Source organism: Labrus mixtus, chromosome 15, assembly GCF_963584025.1.
Source record: "Labrus mixtus chromosome 15, fLabMix1.1, whole genome shotgun sequence".
NCBI classification, from domain to species: Eukaryota; Metazoa; Chordata; class Actinopteri; order Labriformes; family Labridae; genus Labrus; species Labrus mixtus.
In genome coordinates, this window is record NC_083626.1 from 6347249 (window position 1) to 6373107 (window position 25859).

General features: G+C 40.1%; 2 protein-coding genes across 4 annotated transcripts; one reads left to right on the plus strand and one right to left on the minus strand.

The window, feature by feature from the left end:
- Positions 1-36: 36 nt before the first annotated feature.
- On the plus strand, positions 37-5750 carry szrd1 (SUZ RNA binding domain containing 1). The gene is made up of 4 exons (XM_061058707.1): positions 37-138; positions 1825-1874; positions 2298-2567; positions 3686-5750. The coding sequence occupies exons 1-4, from the start codon at positions 94-96 to the stop codon at positions 3795-3797; spliced, it is 477 nt and encodes a 158-aa protein (XP_060914690.1). The 5' UTR covers positions 37-93; the 3' UTR covers positions 3798-5750.
- Positions 5751-6041: 291 nt separating this feature from the next.
- Positions 6042-24186, minus strand: atp13a2 (ATPase cation transporting 13A2). 3 transcript variants are annotated; one of them, XM_061058704.1, is made up of 29 exons: positions 24037-24186; positions 19888-19964; positions 19344-19511; positions 18835-18893; positions 18675-18741; positions 18500-18579; positions 17506-17583; positions 17342-17411; positions 17102-17236; positions 16943-17009; positions 14963-15094; positions 14357-14518; positions 13865-13975; positions 13691-13737; positions 13414-13602; positions 13124-13330; positions 12033-12143; positions 11787-11943; positions 11526-11637; positions 11238-11362; positions 10966-11144; positions 10406-10498; positions 10116-10195; positions 9518-9670; positions 9310-9406; positions 8403-8626; positions 7884-8035; positions 7594-7766; positions 6042-6342 (listed from the first exon to the last, which is right to left on the minus strand). In XM_061058704.1, the coding sequence occupies exons 1-29, from the start codon at positions 24047-24049 to the stop codon at positions 6175-6177; spliced, it is 3486 nt and encodes a 1161-aa protein (XP_060914687.1). In that variant the 5' UTR covers positions 24050-24186; the 3' UTR covers positions 6042-6174. The 3 variants fall into 3 exon arrangements, with proteins under 3 accessions (XP_060914687.1, XP_060914688.1, XP_060914689.1); XM_061058705.1 differs by lacking the exon at positions 24037-24186 and adding an exon at positions 20658-20813; XM_061058706.1 differs by lacking the exon at positions 19344-19511.
- Positions 24187-25859: the final 1673 nt, after the last annotated feature.

Here is a 25859-nt window from a genome sequence, read left to right on the forward strand (position 1 = left end):
TTGGGGAAATCCGTCAGTGTGACGTCAGAGAATGAGCACAGTGTGACGTCAGAGAAGGGGCTCAGCTAACAGCGTGTCTGAGCAAAATGAAACATGGATGAGGTCTCCGAAAGTTGGGAGGAAGCTGCTGACAGTGGGGTAAGCATTTAAAGCTCAATATACATGTAGTTAACGAGCATTGTTATTCTGGTAGCTTCACTGGCTTTACGTCGTCGCTTTAAGAAGTTTTAAAAACGTTGTTTCATGATTACGACTCACACGGGCCAACAATGTGGCTAAAGCGTTAGCTTCACGAAACTAACGCGCTAACGTCAAGTAGCCAACGAGACGAGCTCAACATGGACTTAACTATTCAAGTGGCATTTCTTTATTTAATTCAGACACAGCTTGAACTCTTAGTAACTCTCTGGTCATGATGTTGGACCAGTTTACGAGTAAACACGATGTAAGACAGTGAAGAGTTCATGTTGAAGAGCTCAGGTTGACGTTAGCTAATGCTAAGCTAGCTATTTATTGGATGGCTAACATGGTAAATGTGTCAGTGGATGATTTTTGTTGGTCACACACATTTATTTTATCGACGTAAGATCATTTTTAATACAACATCCTTTATATTTATAACATAACATCAGGTTTTTAAAATAATTTAAAACTGTTAAAGAAACGATCTGAGACCTTTATGAACCAATTTACAAGATCAAAAATGATCATAAATATGACTTTATTTAACGTGTGTACCTAAAAGTTAATGTGAAATTGTAATTAATGAAGCATATTTTCACCATTGAGTTTGATTGAGTTTGCCCACACGTCATCTAGATGAAGTGAATCAGTGATTTCCTGTAGTTTACATGATGTTAGGCAATCATCTCGGCCATGTTGTCAACAAGTTGTTGGGCAAAGAGAGAGACGTGTTTCTCCAGATTCTGAAAGTTTAAAAACACCTGGCTAACATTTACCTGGCGTTTCATCGCTGCACATATATGACGTCACGAACGTGTTTTTTTTTTAAAGTGGGGGGGTCGCAGGGAAGCACTAAAGGGGGGGGGGGGGGGGGTCACCGAAACTTGGAGGGAACAGGGGAGAAAATGGATCGTATATATAAATCAACAAAAAACATTATTTGTGATTAGTATGTTTTTTTTCTTTTACTTTTACTACAACAACATATTGATTCATGTATTTTTAGATGTTACTGATCACTACTTATATTAAAATCTTTCAATTTAATAATTGGACACACCAAGAGAATATAAAAAAAACATTTTTATTTTTATTTAACTTTTGATTGTTGTTAAGACTAATTATGAAAGGCTGTTAAAATACAATGAAATGAAGGAATAGCAGGATTATTGACTGTTAGTAAAAACAAGGTCACCTATTTAAAACTTGCATGTCTTAAATTCCTCTCAATGTACAAGGAATTTAAGAAACCTTTCAATGGGGGGTCCCCGACAGAGGCTAAAGGGGGACTAAGCAAGGTTAAGTTTAGGAACCCCTGACTTGGGACGTTCGCAGCGGGTCAGTTTGAAGTTCCAGATGTTTAATTTCCTCTGGTTTGTCAATCAAAACAGTTTTCTTTATTTTTAAAACAACCTGCATTAGTAACTTTCACTGGCAGCTCCGTCCGGGTAATGTTAGCTTGATGAGCACTCTGTCTGTTATGACTTGGCAGCTGTCCTGCACATGTATAAATAGCTTGTAACTGAATCCAAGCTTTCCATCCCCTCTCTGACTTGCTTCTTCTACCTGCAACACTATTTTTCCCACCCCATGTTGTTTGTTTTTACATGAATTCATATTTAGTCTCTTTTTTTTCTGCAGGAAATGGAAAAACGGTTGGAAGAGAAACTAAGGATCAGCCAAAAAGAACGGTAAGACCCTCAAAGGTATTAGAGTCATGTCCCACATTAATTAATTTATAAAATGATGCTTCAGTTTCACAAACTTAAACACAACACAAGACTCTTTGAAATAAATAAGAGCAACTCTTAAGTTCACCAATATACAGAATCTTCTCCAGGGGCAATGGTTCAATCCACTTCATTTTATCAATTGAATTAAATTATATTTTTATATGTAAGCTGAGCTGGAGAGTGTTTTCCAACAATTTAGTAATTGTCTTAACATTTTACATAGTATAGCACTTTGCTGGTTTGCAGGAAAAAAAACATTATCAATAATAGTGTTTTGTTTCTGTCATAAGTCCAGGGATTCATCATTCATGTAACTCACTGCACGTCCTCTCTCTCCTCCTGTCTGTTAAATCACTGATTTTGTTTTTGGTCTGCTTCTAGGGAGTCCAGCAATAATGCTCCAAGAACCCCATTGAAGACCACCATGGTGATACAGGATGACTCTCTGCCAGCAGCTCCCCCACCTCAGATCCGTATTTTGAAGAGGCCCGTGAATAACGGCTCGCTGGGATCCTCTCTGAATCAGAACAGGCCCACACCACAGGTCAAGTCTCTGGCCCAGCGTGAGGCAGAGTACGCTGAGGCCAGGAAGAGAATACTGGGCAGCGCCTGCCCGGAGGAGACGCCTCAGGACAAACCCAACACTGACAGGTAATTATCCACAAATATTGACAGTTCAGATGTTTCGCTCACAGCCTAATAAGACCTTGCTGCAGGGCACATACAGTTTATTAACTCCACCTTGTGCTGAAAACTTTTTTTTACTTTTCATCAACTATGTACACAACTGAGAGAGGAAGGCAGTAATGGAGTAAGCCTTTTTTTTAAGTCTGTCTGCTCACAGAGTAGTGGGAAATTAAGACATTTGGGAGAGTAGTGCTTCAATATGATTAAAGCACTGTACCATCTTTAAATCTAAAACTAAATCATAAGATAGGGATTTAATAAAAGTACAAATACTGTCGCATCACAATTTGTGTTTTTAGTTTTTAAGTTTTTTTGGTGGGCTTTTAATACCTTTATTGAAGAGATAGGACAGTGGATAGAATTGGAAATCAGAGACAGAGAGATTTGGGAGTGACATGCGAGAAAGCAGTAACAGGTCGGATTTGAACCCAGGCCACCCGCTTCAAGGACTACAGCCTCTATAGTTTTTGGAGTCAAAAGAACATGACATTCTGTTTGAGAAACTCTAACCTTTATAAAAAGATAAATCATCTGGGATTTGAACGGTACTCCCAGCTGCATTGTATTATTCATTATATTCCAGTTAATTATCGAGCCTCAATATGTAGTAGACATAATGGATGAAACACGCGCTTTCAATCAGACAATTGGCAATGGCCACCTTATAAAAGGAAATAAATAAAAGGAAATGTGTTTTGGCTGAAACTGAGATAAATAGTCAGACGCCTTGTTGAGCTCTCCTCTTGGCCTGTAGCCTTTTGTTTTTCATTTGTCAGACTACAGCTGGCAGAGGCCCATTGTTTTTGTCTTTCTTTTGGCTTGATGGGGTTTTGATTGGCAGGAGGTGGAGCTGGGGAATAAAAGAAAGCTCCATGATGCAATTTTGCATAACTTGATTGACTGGTTCTTGTTTACATTTTAAGTTCATTGACTGAAAACGGCAGTGTGCTCCCAAATGTGCTCCCAATGAAAACACGTTCCACAATCATGCATGGATCTCTATGTGTCATGAGACTACAGGGATCCTGTAATAAAGACTAATCTCTTTAATGTATTTTTCTTGTTTCCTTCCTTTCTGTCAGGTCAGGCCGCAATAACTCTACACTGCCTTCAGAGGACACCAGATCAAACAATAACACTGTCGGGCAGCCACTTGGCCCAGACGGCACCCAGGGGTTCCGACAGCACAGATAAGTAGGGCCCTGGAGCCACCCAGCCATTAAGGGGAGCGAGATCGAGGCCCACCTGAGAGCAAAGACAGCACTCGTGTCTTAAAAAACTTCCTCCTTAAACTAGCAGTCATGTGGGACTTTGAGGGAGCAAGGGACTCTGGGGGGAAGTCAAATGAAAATGTGCTGCCCTCTCTCCCCACTCCTCCTGTCGGTTTGACACTGTGATTATGAACTTCTTCTGGACTCACTGTGATGATCCCTTTAAGCGGCGGCCCCTCACCTTCACCTCTCTCCTCCTTCAGTGCCCAGCCGCGTTTCAGGATTCCCATGAGGCTGAAGCAAAGACTTAAAAAAGGAGGGCAAAGAGAGGACGAGGACGAAGAGTTTTGGGCCATAGCAAAATTAGATGAGCTGGTACTTTTCGGCAGCAGCATCTCCTCAGCAATAATACAAGGCATCACTTCTCACCCCTCTTCATATGTTTTTAGGTTTTCAAGCGCCGGCTGACTAAGTTTTTATCTTTTGTTTTTCTCGCTTGTCTTTATTGAAATATATTAGGGATGCTCTGATATCTACAGCAGTACATCATATCACACAGACACCACTAGTAACCTGTTCAGTACGACAGTATTCAGGATACAAAACAAACACCCAACATCTGCAGTTTTTATTTGTTTGGTGGTTAAGTAGTCTCAAAAAGCAGAGTTTTAACCTCTCCTGAGAAAACATTCACATTGGGCTGCAGTCAACTCACCTCTTATTATGAGTACATCACTATTACCTGCCTAATTACAGAGCTGTAGGCGTTATCAGGCCATCCCTAATATATAAGTTGTCATTTGTTTTTATAATCCGAGGGTATGGGTAATGTTTGTCGAGGTTGTTTTTTTTTTTTATCCGATGTGTTCTGTTAATGTGTTTTTTGTTTGTTTTTTTGATTGAGCTTTTATGACTGTCTTCCTTGGACTGTCGCGTTATTATTTCTATTTAAAACTAAAGGGAGAGGAAAAAAACAAATAATGAGATTGGAGATGTAATTCAATTTTTACGTAGCTTTTCTGCCTTTTGTACGAGATTGGCAGCGATGTCAGAGCAGTATTTTAATAGAAAACAAACCAAAATCCCCTTTTTAAAATCGACCCATGTGTATATACATCAGTTAATGAAGATGTCATTATGAGAAGGTGGTGCTGGCAGCAAGTCACGGGAAGGTCAGTCGGGGGGGGGAATGATTGGACTGCTGTACTCCACAAGCCTCTTCATCATATCTCCACGTTGTCAGCAGGTGTGCTCGTCTCTTTGTGTCCTTCCCCGACGCTCTGTGCGTAGCAGCTCGGGTGCAAAGGACGGCAAGACTGAATGAAATGAACAAGGATTGTATTTTCTCCAGACAGTTTGCCGCTCAAACAGAAAATGTATTAAACCTCGGGTCGGCACTTTGTTTTAAACAGTGCTATTCAGAGTGTGCAGTGAAATGTAACTGAAGATGTCCCAAGATGAATGAATGACAGTTTTTTATATTTGTGTTTGACTGTTGGCATGTTGCTGTTGCAAGAAAGTCAAAACAGTTGGTCCGCTGCTGAAGTGGAACATGGAGACACAGCTGTATGCGACTATCTGGCCGACCAGAGCCAATGTGCCCAAAACTTAATACTTAAGTTGTTCACCTTTTTCATTTGTCCAGAGAAGAGCTCTAAATAAAGCCATATTCAGTGGTGCACATCATCAGTACAAAGGTTCTTGTAATGGTTCAATTCAGCTTGTGCCTCCTGTATCACATCTTTACTTCCTGGTTATTTTTTTATTACTGTAGTTCAAGAAGCTGAGTATATCTTAGGGAGGATGCAAAATACTTTTCAAGAGATTTTAGTTCAGGTAATCTAGCAGCAGGAGAGAGATATGTTAAGCTGAGCGCTGAGTGGAAACACAAACTGCCTGTAAATACTGATTTAATAAAATGATTTACAAAAAAAAAGTGAATTTCTGATGTTAATTTCTTAAACCAAAGAAGCTTCAATGAGTGCATTGAACTCATTAAGAACATAATTCTGTTAAAAACATATCAAATACAAGTTAAATTTCTGCTGCATATTTTCATTCATTCTCAAAGCTTGAACCCAAACAGAACCCTTCTCAGTGTGGGGAGAAGATGGAACTCTGCAATGGCGTGCAAACATGAGAATTTAGTGTGCCTTTAATATCCCACATAGACACTATGAAATCACACCACAACTCAATAAAAATGTTAATTGACAGTCCCAGTCAGTAATCTTAATAAAATAGTTTTATTCACATGTAAACAGGATTCTGCATTGTTGGTTGGGCTGAGCTGCCATGCAGACATCAACAGCATCGTTTGGTTTGTTTGACAGTGTCCGACGGGGGGGGGGAAGCAGACGCTAGCTAAGGAAGATGACAGTCTGATTTGTGGGCGACAGGGCTTGATTGAGAGGCGGCCATGACGGAGAGTTAGCCAAAAGGGCATTCAGACGTTTATACTGTTTCTTGGACTGACGCGTTCCACGCAGCAACCGGAGACAGTTCAGCATACCCAGGTCTATCAGCGCCTAGTGGAAAAAAACAAAAACATAAAAATGCTCTTAAAAAGAAATCATATCTGTGTGAATGTCCACATTTGAGTTTGCTATTCCAAATTGATGTTTAGAAATAAAGTGGACATAAAATGTGGAGAGGATCATCCCTGCAAAATCAGATATCTGTTCATATACTGTACGTGACTATTGGCTATTACAAAGAAAACAATTAAAATAGCTTTAGTGCCCAGGCTTGAGAAGAAAATATGAAAAGGCGTGAGTAGCACTTTAACATCAAAGTATTCTGTGTAAAAAGGCCTGATCAAACGGAGAGAGGTTGTGCTGGGCGTCAGCATCTGGGGGAACAACTGCTGGGAGCACCAGTGTGTTGACTGTAATAAACACAATGTTTATTCAGTTCTAAAACTTTATTCACCTCGCAGGTGGAAACACATACTGCAGCATCCAGGTATTTACCCCACACATGTGCCACCCCAGTTCAAGTTTCACATCCAAAACATGTTTACCATGAGAACATAGTAAATGAGAAATACATGTGGAGCAGGGCTGTGTGCACATACGGGCGACCCAATAAAGTAAGTGGGAAAAAATGGATTCGAGCAAAAGTAGAGCTCTCTCCGTTGCTTTGATCCCAAACGAGAAGAGGGAAAATGTCATAAAAAAGCGGAGGTTAATCCTCCTACTTGATTTGATTTGCAGCTTCGGCCGAAAGTGACATTGACAAGCACTGCGACACCGTGTCTTGAGTTGAAAAGTAGAATTTCTGTGAACTTTTGACTTTAAAGGAAGTTGCTAGAAAAATGCATCACACAGCTGCAAAGAAGAGCGCACATCAAGCGGGCTTTACCATAGGAAAACAATGGTTTTGCTGGCGATGCCTTTAACGATGTGTCTCTCTGTGGTCGGGCGCTCAAGAAGGCATTGACATTTTTTAGGGATTTTTGACTTTTTTATTTTATCTACCCTTATGAACACATAACTCCATTGAAGCCTTCGGGAAGTAAAGACAACCAGAGGTGTTTCTCTTGTTCATGAAGTATAATATTACAAAGGCAGAAACCATCTTTCCAGATCTTCAAAGAGATAAAAACGTAAATTGAAAGCATCGTGTAGAGTCCCAACATTAGCTTTATCCACAGACTGTCATTTGTGTCTTTTGATTGGTGCTGTAGTAAGGAATGGAGCCGGCTGTGTTTTTTCCACATTCCTGCAGAGTAACAGTAGTCTTCAAAGGTATTGACCTTCTCTAAACTCATCACTCACCTCTGCAACAAAACAAATGAGGAAGTTGAGCGCAGCCACGGCAACGAGCAGCAGTTTGAAATCCACGTCTGAGAAGTCGTACAGTTGAAGTTCTCGGCAAACCCAAGCCCCCGGGTACACGACCAGCCAAGTCATCAGGGCAAAGAGAACAATCAGTAAGCAGAGGAAAAGCACTGGAAAGAAGAGAATAACGATTAATAAAAGGTTGTACACCATCAGTAGATTTCACCTTATACTGAATAAAGCTGATGACATAAATCAGTGATCGAGTGTTTCTTCTAAAGCCTCACCGTTGTGATAGAGAGGTTTCTTGTGAGGGTATCCCTTTGTCACCACCACAGCCATGATGATGTACTGGAAACCTGACACGGCAAACAAGCTGGTGTCCTCCATGTTGGGCAGATTTTCTGTTCCAAAAACTGTTGAATTGAGTGGAACGTACCTAAAGAAAAAAACAACAACAGAGCATGAAGGTTCCCGGTCTTTCTCTGAATCTGAGATGAAGGATTTTATTTAGTATGAATGACACAAATAAAAATCAGCAACTAAAGAGGAGTTCCATTGATCAAGTAGCTGTTACGTCCATGAAATGTCCATAAGGGTTGAAATTTTGTTCTACCCAGAACTGAAAGATATCAGCTTACAGTAATAGAGTACAGAACGCAGAAAATGTCTGAATTTGAGGAATTATCTTTAATTTAATGAAACCAATTTATTAATTCCTCAGATAGCTGGTGATTAATTGAATCTTTTACAACTCATCATCATAGCAAGCCTGAGTAAATAAAAGCAACCCCTCTGTGACTGACCAGTCCTGTGAGGCGGTGATGAAGAGCGCAGCCAGCTGGCCCAGGACGCTCATACAGCTGTGGATGAACAGGCTGCCCAGGACAGGCAGACCCAGCAGACTGGCCGGGGGTCTGCGGGGGTGCAGCTCTCTACTGGGACCTCCTTTTCCCATCACGAAGGCCAGCAGAGTCACCACAAAGATGTCACAGAACAGGAACTGCAGGTCGGACATGCTCGTATTCATCTGAACACACACAAAAGGAAGAATTGTGTTTAGAAAAATTAAATCCTGTATTTGTATCATATGAGAACGTCTTTTCCTCTTGTTGAGTTGATCTCCCTTTAATGATTTTGTTTGTATGTCAATAATAAATCCCCTTTGTTTTGACTTTGGTAAGGTGTACGATTTGTTTTAAAGCAGTGGTTCTCAACTGGTGGGTCCGGACCCGAAAGTGGGTCGTGGAGCCGTTTTGAGTGGGTCGCGAATGACTGCCCATAAGAAAAATGTGTCAAAAAGTCTATGAAGTGCTTTTTAAACACATTTGATATGTTCAGTCATATTTTGGACGATCTGTGATCTGAACTTCTAAATTTTTTAATTGAATAATTTTGATTGGTGAAAAATTTTCAGAAAAATTTGGGTCGCGATTTCACATTAAGGTTAAGGTGGTGGGTCATACGCTATACCAGTTGTGAACCACAATTTTTAAGGGTGCATTTGTGGTTTGTTGTTAGCCCCATATAGTCGCCTTAGGGTGGGGCTTTACAGGCTCCAATAAATTGGACAAAAGAAAGCCTGGATTGAATATAAGGATGTTGTCCTTTAATGATTCTAAATATAAGGATGTTTAAGCTGATGAGTCAGAGACAGCAGAGACAAATGGTTTCTTTGAAAGTGAGGATGTGATAAGCTCCACTGGTACTCACCGTGTAGAGGATGAGGATGGAGGAAAACTGAACGATGCTGTACAGAGCCATGTATCTGAAGAGGCTGAAGGAGGTCACCAGGGAACACCGGCCCTCTCTGCACAAACACGGAGGAAAAATCATGTTGCCATTTCTTCCCCTTGACCCACTACTCCAACAAACAGTATCCTTCTTACTCCATCACTTTTAAGACCTCTCTTTTCCTCACCTGATAAGCAGCGGCACACAGCTGATGTTTTTAGTCTTAGAGGTGAAAGGGGACGCCACTGAAGCCTCGGCCTCAGACAGAGAAACCCCGATGTCAGCAGCTCTTAAGGCCCCGCAGTCGTTGGCCCCGTCCCCACACATGCCAACGCAATAGCTGTAATGAAACAATATGTTTTATGACCTGTCTTATTTTAGCTTAGGTAAAAGAAAAAAAGACATAAATGTGCTCTAAACTGCAACTCCTCCTATGGCCACTAGATGTCGTTTTAGAAACCCTTTAACAAAAACAGCAACAAAACACTCAACCTTTCTCCTTCAGATATTAAATTTACATCAAACATATAATCCATTTCTCTCTTCATAACTAGAATTCGCAGTTTATTTGTTTAGATGTATTTAAATTCAACGTTCTCACTTATGGCTTCTTAATTTTTCTATTTATCCTCATATTTCACATAAAAAAATTAGAACGGCATGTTTATAAAGTCGTGACATTTCCTTGTGATTCATTCGTTGTTGCTCTCAGTTTATTCCTTCTTTTTTTCTGTTCCTTCATAATTTGGTGTTTCCCATTCTTCCCCTTTTGTGCTTGAACTCACTTAAGTTTCTGCAGCTCTTTCACCAGCTGAGTTTTCTGGTCAGGAGTCATGCGAGCAAATACTGTGGTTCGCAACAAAACCTGCAAAGACAGCATTTAAAAAAAAAAAAAAAAAGGAAAAAAAGATTGAAGGTGGCAAATGTTCTTGAAATACAGCCTGTTGTAACCTCAGTACAATGTAGTTTAATCATTGTCTCTGACACTACTCCCACTGCCCCATTGTTGCTTTATGCATGATGCCTTCTCATAGTTCATTTTCAGAATATTTCTGCAGAAAAAACATTTTATTACCTTTGGCAGATATTCAGGGAAGTTTTCACAGAGTGCAGCAAAGGACTTGCCAGAAATAGCCAAGTGATAGCCAAAGCCTCCCTGGTAAAGACCCTGAGAGAAAATAAAGAAAGCACAGTCAACTGCATCCAGAATCTCCCCGTGCCACTTCATAAATGTCTGCCAAGATGGCTCAACTACATTATCATGCACTATTAATGACACACGCAGCACGATCTAGCACAAATTAATGTTTTAGAATGAGCAATCCTTAACTCGTATCACAGCTCAAACTTTTTGAGATATAATGAGAGATAACATAACCCCCAATCAAAATGTATCGGTGGTACCTTTCAAGTCCCACAGCATGTCAGGTTGTGAAAAATCCCAACTCACTCTAAAATAAAGTATGAACCAAACACTTCTGGATTGGCTAACACATGCAGGAATCAAATTTAGGGCAGAAAATCCTCTGTCTGTCATCAGATCAAATTTGTCTTCCCATTTCGTCTTGAATATAGCATAATAATAAACAGACCGTCAAGCTTTGTGCTGCAGGGCTTCGTCTGAGCAGTACCGACCTGAGTGATGACCTCTACAGAGCTTTGGGCGGCAGTCGTCCCTTCGGTTTCCAGGTTGAACCTCAGCACAGGCAGGGACGTGTTGGTGTGAGGGATGACATTGACGAATATCACCTTCTCGTCAGATCCCATCATCCCACAGCATTTTGCTACATTGATTGCTGTTAAAATGTTATCCCCTATGTGAGGAGGGCCAAAAGAAGAATGTGAATGACGTTGAAAAAGACAGCATTTAAATATGTGAAATAGAGGAAGGGCACGATGTCTCTCACCGGTGACCATGACGCTACGAATGTTTGCCAGTCTCAGGACATTAATAACTCTGGGACTCTCTGGCTTCACCAGGTTCTTCATAATCAGAAAGCCCAGGAACTGCATGTCCTTCTCGACCTCCCCTCTGTGAAGAAAAACACACACAGCTGCATTCAAACTCACTGTTGGACTTTTTCAGGATCAAGTTCAGCACAACTAGACCAGCTGCACACTTCAGGTGTGGAAACTTATTAATTATAGGAGCTATGGAGCCATGCAAATGCCAGAATGACGGACTGTGTTCTCACCGTTCAATATTCTTTAAGTCAGTGTTCACGTCTAATGGCTTGTACGCGAGTGCAAGAATTCTGAGGCCTTCACTGGAGAAGTTGTGCAGTTTGTTGGAGAAGTTGGCCGGCACTGTAAACACAATGTAAAGATGTAGATCTACACTGAGAAAATATTCTTTCATCTACTAAATCTATTTCCAAATCCCTTGAAAATGCTGCACTAGTGTTATATATATTTTCACACTGACTGGATATTATTACCAAATTGAAGTCACTCACTGGTTTCTGCTATGCACAGACTAGCCACCATCTCCGGGGATCCTTTAATAAAAGCTAGAGGCCAGCGCCCCCCGGCGGCCACCGTCACCGTACTCATCCTCTGCAGGGCCGAGGAGAAGGGAAACCTCTGAACAATGGCCACAGGCTCGCTGGTGGACTGAGCGATGAATGAAAGAATCACAGTCGTTAACTTCAAAGTCCAGAAGGAGAATTCATTAATTAATATTTAGGTTGAATGACACTCACAGGTCCTAGAGCTTGGTACTGTTGAGTCGGCGGTCTCATGACAGCCAAAACCTTGTGTCCTCCAAACTCTGCATCCAATTCATTCCCACCTCCCTCTGGCTCCTCGAGTGTCTGGATAAATAAATAAAGAGTTAAGATACTGATTTACAGGGTGCTGGTGGCCTAGTGGCACAGAGCTTACAGTCTCGTAAAGCATGCAGACGGGTTCGAATCCGACCTGTGGCTCCTTTACCGCATATCATTCCTCACTCTCTCTCTCTCTCTGATTTCAGACGCTATCCACTGTCCTGTCTCTCAATGAAGGTAAAAAAAGCTACAACGTTTTTTTTCAAGATCTTAAAAATATACAGAATTACATGTGCGTTATTAAATGAGTTAACTGTAACAAGAAATCTTGTGAACAAAAACTAAACCAGGTTTGTTTTTCTGTATACCACAGCATCACTGATTAAAGTCTGTTGAACTTCATTCAAAACAACAGAATATTTGCTAATTAACTTCTTATAATGGTGTGTAAGGATATGCTAATTCTGAGTCTCTAATCTGAGGAGTTGTGCAAGGTGTTCAACCAAAATATTGTTGTTAGTTTTAAGTTTGTAATGTACTTGTGTTTAAGTATTTTATTAAAGGGTGTTGCAACCCCAAACTGTTCTGCCCCCCGATTCTAATCAACCAATTGAGGATCAGATTCTTCACGTTAATATAACACATTACAGCTGCAGCGAGAGCAAACCTGAGAACATTTCAGTTATTAAAATGGATCCAGCATATGCGTTACTATTGAATACATCTGTAATGCATGTGAATGTCTGCAACCAGGATACTACTAAATGTTCACATAATAAAAAAAACAAACTGTTAACTTCCTGGTTTTATAGCTCCCCAAAGAGAATTCCTCCTTCCTTTAAAAGTACACATTACTAACTGTTGTCATTGTTTGGACACATGTATTTTTAAGAAAGGCATCAAAGGTATTCTTTAAGTAACAGTACAAAAAATGTAATTGTAACACAATTGTTCAAGAACGTTTTAAGCAAAAACTTTCTTATCAAATACCTCTTAAAGAACAAAAATGATTTTTACTGTCATACCCAACCAGTGGACTCGATCATCTTCAGCTCCAGAGGGTCTCCGAGGGGCTGACCTTGTAGCAGTGTCACAGTGTGACAGCTGGCCAGGCCAGAGAGCATGTTGCCCGGCAGCAGGAGTTTAGGCTCTGGTACCAGCTCTGAGAAACCGGCAGGCCCCGCCTCCATCACGCCCCACACATCCAGGCCGTCCTCTGTGAGAGTTCCTGTCTGGAGAAACACAAGTACTCCAATGAGACACAATGTGTTCATGGCATACAAATAACCTAGGCAGGTGAATGATTCCCTCTCACCTTGTCGAAGCAGAAGAGTGAGACCTTGCCGCAGACATTGATGCGTGGTGGACTGATGCAGAAGACGCCCTGTTTCTTCAGCCTGTGCTGGGAGTAGATGATGCCAGTGGTGATGGCAGCAGGCAGTGCAGGGGGCACTGCAATGGTCACAATGTCCAGGCTTCTAATCACCAACTCTACCCAGGTGGCCTGGGCACACAGCCAGACAATAGTCAGTGTTATGGCTTTTTTTACCATTGGCACAAACAGGCCATAAAAATGATTTAGCAGCACTTACATGGGATTTGAAGAGGACCACAAAACTGTAAATGGTGCCAAAAAGAGCTGAAGCAAGACGGAAAATGTTGGGAAAAGTTCAATAATTACTGAAGTATTTCTCAAAGGGCTTGACATACATAATCTGAGAAAGTCACTAATACTATTGACACAATGCCTCTGCCAAAGCTCTTACCGATGAAGCCCAGGATAAGCAGGAATTTGACCGAATCTTTGTAGAAGCGGAAGTTTGTTGGCTGAGGATACAAAATGGAGCTGACCAGGTTCCCTTTGGCTGTGAAAAACCCTGAGGATGAGATAAAGCAGGACAAATGGTTCACTCGGATAGCAAACATAGGGTCTTTTCAGTTTCCCTGTGTGGTTAGGCTGCAAACAGACAAACAAAAGACATGTTTACTCGTCCTGCATTACACACACGCCCTAAAGGTGCTGAAAATGTGTTTAATGGCTCATCTATTCCATGTATATCTTTGTTTTGACAGGGACAAAATGTATCAGTACCATTTTTGAAAATCTGCCAAAGTAATGCAGGAGGGTGATTTCGTTTGGAAAGCCTAAATAAGCGACATGTACTCATAAATAAGCTGCTCCATAGTGCGAGGAATCTAAACATGCAGAGGTGTCATCTCGTTAAAATGTTCAGTCCACAGACCGTTTTTATACTCACCAGTGCTCGTGACTATAGCGACCACACCATTGCCTTCTGGCCCCACCCCTTTGGCCTGGATTAGGTGTGTACCACAGAAGAGGGTGTGTCTGCGCTCAGTTTCTGAGCTGTACCTCCCGTCACCAGCAGGCAGTGGGGTTTTCAGAACTGGGACACTTTCACCTGGACACAGAAAGGATGAAAAAGGTTGAATCATCACTTTATAAAACAAGCTGGAGGCACAGAGTGTGAAAGACTTGAATTGTTTTTACCAACTCACAACCTGATGAAATATGATTTTAAAAACAGAGAGTAACATCCCTTTAATCAAACAGCACTACAATGCAGTCATCCTTAAAATCTCGTTCGATGGCTAATTTGTGACTCTAATCCACTTTAAGATTGTGAGATGTGAAATGACCCCAGCTTGAAAGAGATTTAAAATAAATCCTTCATTAGAAGTTAAAAACTGCTGCAACGAAATACTGAACTTTTCCCAGCTTTGAAGGTGTTTCATGAGCCGATTGGTAAAGACATTTCAGAGGAGTGAATGACTTCTCCTGCTTAATGACTTTCTGTCCTGTGAAGTTCTGATTTGTGGTGTGGTTGGGGTTTGTTGCGGGTCACCTGTTAGCATGCTCTCATTGACCAGACACTCCCCAGCCAGCAGGGCAGCATCACAGGGCAGGATCAGACCTTCCTGAGGGACGATGATACAGTCACCTGGGACCAGGTCCAACGAGCTCACGCACTCTTCAACTAGGGGAAAAAAAACATGCAGGAATAAATGTCTTTTGTACAGAATAACAAAGTCCTCTCTGGTTTCTTCTCAATTGAAGTCTTTTTGTGCCTTTAATGGAGAGATAGGACAGTGGATAGAGTTGGAAATCAGGGAAAGAGAGAGTGGAGAATGACATTAACACTAACCACTGCGCCACCAGCGCTCCCTCAATCGAAGTCTGAATTAGCGTTTTTTTTTCTTCTAAATACACTAGTCTTCCTTTTTCCTACAACCTGCCGACACGCACCCTTCTCTACATGCACTATACCTGTATGCCTCACTTTCCATGTGGTGAAGCAGGAAGTTACATAAAGCATATTTTGAGTGTGTGTGTGTGTGTGTGTGTGTGTGTGTGTGGGGGGGGGGGGGGGGGGGGTAAACTGCTAGATTGTGCTGCTAAAGTGGTTTGGAGAAAGTTCAGTTGGGATATTCCCTCAGGGGGAAACTGTCACGCAGCTTAAAGTTGCCCTCAGGTTTCTTTCTACGACCTCTCTGTTGACATTAAGTATTGCTCACTAAAACAAATTGTTTATTCTCGTAGCCTCATAAACATTTCAAACTTATTTTTGTTCCCTAAAGACCTGAACTCAAAGCTGACTTTTCTCTCTTTTCTAAAAGACAAAAATATAACCGGGCGCTTGAAGTTCAATGCATCAGCCAACCTGTCAGGTTTCACTTTACATCCATCCATTTGTCTTAATTCAGAATATTAGTATTGAAGACTTTAAGGGAATGAAAGTAAAGGTATTTCCATTTAGTAGTATTGACAATGGACAGATGTGAGGTCCAATTGGCCGAGCATAGAACATCTAAAATCTAATCAGTTATTCCTCGAGTTAATAAGTGCTCCTTGAGTTCTTATGGACGCTCATTGTAATTTTGAGGAAATTCTATCAAGGTGTTCATGAGGTAATACATCCACTAACCACTAACAAAGTGGACGGACGTACAACAGCAAACCATAATGCCTATAGCAAGCACAAGGGCATTAAAAAGGCACCATGTATAGGTGCCCACTTTGACAAAAACACTTATTTTGAGTTGTGTAACTCTTTAGAGAAATGCTCAAATTACCAGGAGGACTTCTGAGCCACAGTAACTTTTTGTATCCATTGTTCTGTCGATGTAAACGCTAGATCACAGGGATAACTCAGCTGATCTACTAAAGAGTTTAACTGCTTTGGATTTTCTGACCTGAAAAACAGGGGAATTGAAACTTTGGTGGTTCCAGAGTGGAAACTATTTACGGAGAACACGACGTGGTAACTATAAATGTTTTCCTCGAACGACACCTGGGTGCAGAATCAGACAGCTAATCCAAAACATGTTTAACTGCAGTGCTATCACTACTTGCTTTAAAAGAGTGCAGTGTAGACCTTCTTTACATGTAGAGTAGAGCCCGACCTTTTAATCAGCCAGCCGATAATAACGGCCAATATTAGCATATCCAGTGACCATTTTGTCTACGTTATACTTTATATCTTTTCTTTGCAAGTGTTTGAAAACTGCATTTGAGGGATCAATGCAATAAATGTGTAAATCTAAATATCTCTAAAAATCAAACATAGAACAAAAGAAAAATATCGGCAGATAAATCATTTTTTGTCTCCCCAACATCAATGTCGGCCTAAAAAATCCCATATGCATCGGTGGGGACGTGATGTAGAGTGACATGAGATAACTTTAGTTGTGATGAAGCACTATGAAGATAATAAAGGTTTAGCGGATTGAATGCCAAGGAAACAAAATCAACAACTACACATCAATAAAACAGCAACTACACAATATTTTAAATACTATAAGATATTTAAAGTGCAAAAACTCACCTCCTGACCGCCTCCGTACTGTGACATTAGTGACCATCCGAGCCATGTTGCGAAGAGTGACACTTTGCTGTGAAGTAAGTTCAAACCATGATCAATATACGTAATGAGCTTAAACCATGATGAATCATAAATCGATGAAGTGTCCCACAACACACTCACCTTGCGGATCTCGTAGAGTGAGATACAGATGGACACCAGGGAGACGATGAATATACACACAGCATAAATAAAATAATTATCAACGATCCACAAGCAAATGCTGAACAGTTGGAACACATAGAACGGGTTGAGGACCTAAAGAAGCAGATGAGGAGAGAGACAAAGGAAAGGAGCGGGTTCACTTTGATGCTTTACTTTTAGAAAAACAATATTCAAACAGAGGCCTGTCGTTCATCTCACCTCCTCAAACAGCAGCTTGGTGTAAGGCTTCACAGGCACATCGATAATGTTGGGCCCATACATGCGTCTCCTGAAAGAATTCATGCCATCAATGACTCAACACTTCCCTCTCAGATTAAATCATATACTTTTTTTATTTCATTCATTCACACATCTGCTCCTACCTTGAGCTCTGCTCCAGGTGACTCAGGCCCTTTTGGAAACCATACAGGTCCTTGCAGGTCCAGTCCTCATTGAGGACACTACAGACAAAGATTTAAGGTTTTAATATTAAAGTTCATTAAAATGTCAAAGCTACATTTGTAGATTTCTACGGTGGCTTGGAAGTGCAGAACAAATTCAAAATTAGGAACACTTTTACAAAGCTTGAGACAAATTTACATTTTATAAAACAAATGTACAAGATGCAAAACATTTTCAAGATCGCTGAGACAAATTTACAAATGGCAGTCTCCAAACTAATTTACAAACCACAGACTATTGCGGGAAAGGGAATGTACAGATGCCAGAGGTGACCCGGAAGTGATTGAGTGAGCCGTCGATTAGTTTGTTTCGGGGTTAAGACTGTGAAAAGTGTTATACAGAGTTTATGGTGATCAATTGATGTTCTGCCTGTTTTACAGAACCAACCTGAGACAGTTAACGCACAGTCTTTGCGTCAAAAGAAATGAATTGACCGCTCACTCAGTCACTTCCAGCATTTGGTATATTCCCTTTCCGGCAAGACAAACTGTTGTTTGTAACTTTGTTTGGGGACTGGTGAAAGTGTTTTGCTTATGTCATTTTATTTTCCAAAATGTCACTGTCTAACTCAAGCTTTGTAAAAGGGTTTCCCACTTTGCAATTTTGGTGTGCACTTCGCAGCCACCGTAGATTTCAGCATAAAGTAGTGGTGCCTGAAAAACCTTTCAATATTCATTCAGTACAACAATATCACTGCTTTCCCATAGTTCTCAGAAGATACATTGTACTGAGCTGAGCAGTCATTCATCTAATTTGGTGTCCTTACAAGCTTTAAGTCTTATTGTGAAACATGAACAACACTAAACAGAGTGCTCTATTTGATCGCTCAGAATCTATCTAGGTCACTTTACATAGACAACAATTCTGCACGCTACATGAATGCAGGGTGTGTTCCTGGTTTTCCTGCTCCAGTACCTAACACGACAGAAAGCTCCTTTTCTATCCAGCCAGATGAAGCGCAGTCCTTCAAACAGATAGTAGCGCATCAGCGTGTTCTGTAACATATAAAAGGTCAAACATCTGTATGAGCAAGAGGATCGCTCAGCACATGACTCTGCGACAAATTATCAACCATGCTCTCTGTCCTTACGTCGTCCCTGCAGAGCTGAACTGTATCTATCCACTCGGTGTCCTCCAGCTCTCCCAGCAAGTCCAAACTTCAAGAGATTAAACAAGTACAAACCGTTTATCTTTATGCCATTTTCTCAACTTACTAAAGGATTAATGTGATGCTGTCACATGTAGCTTACCTGCCCTCCTCTATCTCCTCTTTGAAGACCTCCACCACATGCTCTTGACTAAAACTGTCCTGCGGAATAAACAACAAAAATACAGTTGTGATAACTGGAACAAGCAGAAGACAGAGCATCTAATGCAGTAAGTCAGAGCCTAATGCAGAATACATCCATAGCTTTGGTCCTTTTCCTTTTTTGTAGAGTTATTCATCATGGGAAATGAGCATGACTTCTCCATACGTTTTTTTTACCTTTTAAATTCATTGCTATTTACAGCTTAATCATGAACTTGTCTTGGCCAGGACACTCTTGAAAAAGATATTTTAAATCTCACTGAGTCCATTTCCTGGTTAAATAAATAAAACACTTAAAGAGCAGGCTAGTTTCAGCCTTGAGAAGCTAAATTCCAACCTTAATGTGGGAAGAAGTGGCAAGCAGGAGGGTTGGAGAAAGATCAAGTTTGATAAAATATGCCCAGGATTTGGTGGTTTTTAAATCTGATAAGGTATGAATGTTATCCTCACTTTTAATAGCAGAACATCTGCCAAAGCCAGAGGGCAGGAGCGGCAGCGGGCGAGGACAGCAAGCCGCGGGCGCCAGTGAAACACAATCAGGAGGAGACCCAAGGACAGCAGGGCACCGAGACGGCACAACCACACACGCCATCGCACCCACTTATATCCCTGAACATCCTGGTAGGACAAGGATTCAGAGAGTTCATTCGAGTTAAAACAAAGGTTTAAAATTATATTCAAGCAGAGGTTTATTTACATATAGCTCATTAGTTCTACAGCATGCAAATGACATGATAAAAAAGCCAGCTGCTTGTTCCATTTCCACCAATGAAACTTGAAACAAACGTCAAAGCAGCCATATCTTAAACTGATATCTGTAAATATAGTAAGGGAAAAGCACAAGTGTCCTTCCAAGTTTTTTACATGACATGAAGTTAAACGCACCACCAATACAGCCTGTCTGTTGTTTTTTTACACGCTTTATTTTTCTCTTTCATGCAAAAGTCCAACACGGCCATTGTTTGCTACTCAGAAAAACTGTAAGGGTTCTTACCATGTGTGACTCAGGACTGAGCAGGGGGTCCCGTGGACTGGGTGAGGGGAGTCCGCTCTGCGGATCCACAACACTACCTACAGAACAGGTAAACACAACAGTTTCTCAGTTATGACATAAGCATGAGCCAATGAGCTCATTAGACAAAGTCAAAATTAACAAATGACACACTGCAGGGATATAGTTAAGTCCAGGGAAGGCAATAACCAATTTTATGGTTTTTAATCATGTCATTCTATGATCAGAGTTAAGAAACGTAGAAGAATGGCAGATTTTCTTCATGTACTAGGTTCAGTCATCCCTTTAACTCAACAGCACTGACACAACATCTGTGTGTGTGTAAACGTGTTACAGTCATTTTGAACAGGAACAGATCGATGAAAGAAGCAAAAACAATACGCAGCCAAACTTCAGAAGAATATGTTAAATAGTGGAAGACTCAAGAGTTACCATGAAATGTAATAAGTCCACTGAGCACACCTGAGTACGACGTAAACCAAAACACCTACAGACACATTGACTTTAAAGGACTACACGGGGGTGTAAAATATCCCATAAAGCAATATACTCTCACAATTAAAGCCTTGTTCAGACTCAAACTACACAGCGACCGTGAAGATAACAAAATGTCATTAAAAGAAGGACAAGTAAGTTGTTTGTTTAACCCGATGCTCGCTTCCGCTTCAAAAGACCTGGAAAATATCGAAACACTTTCAAACATAATCCTCCTCCTCCAAATTAAAAAAGACTGAGGAGGACACCGGGCTCACCGTTAACTCGAAGCCGTGATTTCTACAAGAATTATCCTTTAAAATGACAAGACATTTCAGTTCTTCCGCTGGTCAATCCCACTTCACCGTCCTGCATCTGCTGCAGTTTCCTCTTTTTTTTACCTGAGCGCGGAGCTTGGAGCGTCTGACACCGAGTCACCTGACGAGGCTCCAGGACCTGTTAGACCGGTTTATGGGGAAGGAGGGGGGGACTTGGAGTGGGACATTTATCCCACAGGGATTTTTTTCCGATTCAACCGCAGACCAATCCCTCGGTAGCAAACATAATGCATTGAGAAAGGAGTTTTAATGCGCTTGCAGCATGAACTGTTGCGCTGGGAACAGCAGAGGCGGACTCAGACTGTCTGGGGGGTCAGGGGGCCACACCAATGAGAGGGCACCAGCACACAGGAGTATAACTACAGCATTTTATAACATTTTATCCAGTTGACAAATGTACAACGGAGGATTAGGGCCATGTTACATTTTTTTTTTTTTAATTTATGACTTTATTCTCGTAAATCTATGACTTTATTCTCGTAAATTTACGACTTTAATCATGAATTTATTATTATTATTTTTTTAACTGGCCCTAATCCTCCGTCGTACGAATGCCTTATTTAGCCCTTCTAGTACTTTCTCCACTGGAAGAACACCTTAGAGCGGGGGTTCCCAAACTTTTCAGCTTGTGGCCCCAAAATAAGGGTGCCAGAGATTGGGGTGCCCCCCTCTGTCCCTGCAGGTGGTTAAAGCATAATGACTAGAGCACAGCCCCCCCGTCTCTCCCCCCCACACACACACACACTTATATCCAAACACCAGTAACAACACAAAAGAATAAAACAACCTAAAACCTATGAAATGATTTGACATTTAGTAATTTATTGTACAAATAACTAAGCAGAACAAGTCATTTCCATGTACAGACTTCAGCACTGAGTGAACATGAAAAACTTAAAAAATACACACACAGGGGTGTTTATCTTTATGTGTAAAGAGCAGCAGACACTGTCATTGTTGCTGCCGTGTACTAACTTATATTTGAGGTATTTTTACATATTACTTTGATTTTCATTTCACTATAATGATACGGTTTTATTTGATATTGAACCACTTTTTTGTATCTTTTTTATAATTAGAAAATTATATGATTTTAAGGACACAGGAAACTTAACCACATATTCTCTATTGGACGGGCACGGATGACATTTACATCTTGACAAAACACAACAAAACACATCATTTTGTCCACTGTCCAGGTGCATCCTGGAGGTCACATGTGATATTTTCTCCACTGGAAAGGCATGCTATAGGAATTTTATTACATGTTCTTGCAAACTTCAACTGCCACTTAATCATATTAGGGCATCTAAAGGGACACTTCTGCCTTGTCGATACCTCACTTCAATAGGCAGTTTCAACGGGCATCTGAAAGTGAGTTCTTCATTAAGCAACCCTAAAATCATCTTGTGATTTAATCCATGACTGCACAAGCTGCAGCCTAAAAGGAGGAAGGAAGACAGACCTGCAACAAAGCCTCAGTGGATATTATATATCCCTAACAGTATGACATCATAAAACCTGCTTTTAGTCCAGGCTTTCAGTTTTATCTTCAAGCAGATCATTACACAGCAAAACCCGTTCTGCTGTCAAAAAAAAGGGAACAAGGATGCCCAAACAACTAGACAAACACGAGACAGTCATGTGAGCTGATGAGGAAAAATTCTCAGAAAACCAAACCTCAACCTCAAGAAGCACAGCAGCAACTTTATCCAGGGGCCAAAAGTCTGTACACTCTTATTGTTTGCTGGACTGTCCTGACTCAACTCTATTTAATTATCGTCTTTGCAACTTTGTGAGTCATAACAGCAGAAAGCAGTCGTTGACCGAGCAGTGCTGGTGGCAGAAGAAGTGAAATATATATCGACTAAAGCGAAACAGATTCAGGGTTCTTTGTGGTAAACATTTCAATGAGTTAATACCTGTGTGAATCAGTGCTTTTGTAGATAAACACACATTATGCAAAAAGAAAAGGGAGGATTCCTTTGTAGCGTTAAAGTCAAAGTACACTTTGACTTATCAATAAGCGTTCTTACAGCGTGTCTTCCAGCTCATTGATTTTGCTTTGTTTGTTTGGCACAAAACTTTAAATCTTTTGTTCAGTCTAAGGACTCAAAAAACACTGATAGACCAAACTATAAGATACCCAGCACTTAACAGCAAACAGCATGTTATCATTACAGGGTATTTAAATGAGTTACTGCAGGTTTTAACGTGTTACATAAAACATGTTGGATGTATACACATTTAACTGTGAGTAGAAAAGAACTGAGGAGTTGAACAATAGACAGATCTCTCTGGAGAACAAACTGCAATGGAGACCCGTATTGTCTTCTGTTCTGTAGGTTTAGCTCCTTCTCGGCCAACGTATATAATCTGTTATTAGAAATAATTAAAAGGAAATGTATTCTTTAGGCTCTGAGGAACTTGTTACTTATTCATAAATTAAATATCTAAAGAGCTTCATTCAATAAAAGTGGAGGAGCTGTTACAGATTTGGTAACCTATCCCAGCAGCTTAAATTTCACCTGTATAGAAGTGAAGCCTGAGGGTTTTCCTGTAGTCCCACGTAAAGTGACACAGGACATAAAATAAAACCACACTCAACATAGGATAGAAAAAAGCAAACCTGACAACACAAAGTTCAAAACTGCATTATAAAATGCTCTAAACACTTTAGAAAACAATAAGCATGTCCTGCTCAGTACAAAGTATAAAACCTCATATTAAATATACAATAAATGCATTTTAAGATGATCAGTAACAGGAAGACCTTTAGTACACACAGCATGAAATAAGGTACAGTAAAGGATACACACTAAAGCTACAAGATGCAAAGATACATTTTGAACATTTTGTGATTTTTACACTTTTAAATTCTGTTCTACATAAGAGACTGTAATTGAAACAGTTCACAGTGATAAGGAGTTTAAACGGGTTATTTCATGTTAATTATTTGGTTTATCTAAATAGCTTTCTTTTCGTAGCCTACTTGGTTGCACTAAAGTGATCTTAAGAAATGTCCCAGGTGTGTATTCGAGCTGTTATACACAGGTAATAATGGTTATTGTTAATTTTGTTACACCGAGAAAAGACGAGGGAGAAATTTTATTTTTTTGTGCAAGCCGCTTACCTCCATTATTTACCAAGTTAAAAACAACATTCAGTCCACACCTGACAGCCCAGGACAGGTTCAGTCTCAGGGTTCAGTCTCAGTGTTCAGTATGTGAGCTATCTCAGGCTAACAGTTAGCATAGTGATCTCCTCTGTCCTCTCTCGGTGGTTATTTTTTTACTTCACAGCTCTCAGACACACTTACCTCGCCTCTCCATCCTTTGGTCACGATGATGGCCTCCACATAACTTTATTTCACAACATAATTACCTCAATGACAGGTTGTCCTAGCCTAACATAAAGCATCTGAGCTGTATAACACTAACCCAGCACTAACTGTACCGCTCTACGGGAAGTCACATGGTCCAAAATAGACACACGCGAACGTCAGCTGTTAGCCTGAGAAAAAAACAACTCTGCTTATTTCCATCATGGAAACTTCATACCATAGTCTCTGTACAGAAAATGATCTTATAATTACTGTTTTAATTGATTAGAAAGTTACATCTTACAATATCAATCAGGATAGTGAAAACACATAAAAAAAAGGTTTTTTCTATTTTTTAAGTGCCGATAAACTATGACTTTAAACCATTTATTAGTGCTTTAAAGCTCATAGTGAGATAAATATTAACAAGAAAAACTTTTGGTTGTTTGGCTATCATCTTTGACAGATGTTTATCTTCATTCACGAGCGACCTTAAAATAAATGATTTACTTTAACTGTAATTTAACCTTTAATTTCTTTATAGCGAGTCAATAATTTCCCCTTAAACTTTCACTTTATGTTAAACTGCTAGGCATATTCACGGCCTATAAATTGTGTTTTTGTGGGAAAAAAATGTAACTGTGGGGCTCAGATTCCTCTTAATCATTAATCCAGTTGAGGAAACCAGCTTTCTCATAAAGGAAGGTTTAAGGAGTTAATGCAGAAAGCTTTGCAAAGTAACAATTTAATACTAAAATATATACTTCCAATTAAGACTCCATTCTATGGAGGACTAAAAGTGCCAAAATGAAATATATAAATATATAATTAATTAAATCAGTAAATGTGTCATCAATTATTTTATACTGGAAATAAATCAACAAATATATAAATAAACATGTAATTATTTAATTAATTAAATGCATGTGTTATTAAATAATTAAATTATTATTTAAATGTGTCATTAATTATTTAAAATTGGTAATATATAAATAAATACATAATTTATGAAATACATAAATAATTCAATAAATGTTTAAATAATTATTTAAAATGTTCATTCATTCTATGTAAAAACACATCTATTTATTCCACTATTTATTTAATTATTTCATGTTTCCTGCTCCAGCAGTGCATCATGAAATAATTTTATCTGTCATCCTCTCCCATCAAACTCAGTGGGCGGGATTAACACTGATCGAGTCACAAACCATTGCTTTGGTCTGCAGGGTTGCCAGACTAGGCAGTTTCCTGCCAAACAAACAAACAAACAAACAAACAAACAAACAAACAAACATGGCAGCAATCACAGAGGATCTGCATGAGCTCTCCTGTGAGTTGATAACAGATATTTTAGACCTGGCAGAGAATGTTGACGCTGGGATTTCGGACCCTGAACATGTGGCTAGCAAAGCAGAGGGATTTATTGAAGTTCTTGGAGTTATTTCCGCTCTCTCTGACCAAGATATTGACCAAAGAGTGTTTGCAAAATTAGAAGTTCTCCAGCGCTTCTCTCGTACTGGGCCGCAACACTTTTTAAATTGTGCCTGAAAATCCCACTCTGCTTCTTCAGTTATCTTATCAACAAATGAAAAACATTATTTCTGAACAAAACTCAAAGACACACATCCCTAAATACACTTTTTTTTTAACAGTAGACATGTTGACCTGATAAAGTAGTGTATGTGTAAACTGTGTAGCTTTAATTTATGGGTTCAATCACAACATGTCTCACTTAGCAGTGTCAGTTTTGCATGCTGGCTCACTGTCACACTGTCACAGCTTGCTTGGGATACTGTAACGTGGATGAAGTCATTAGC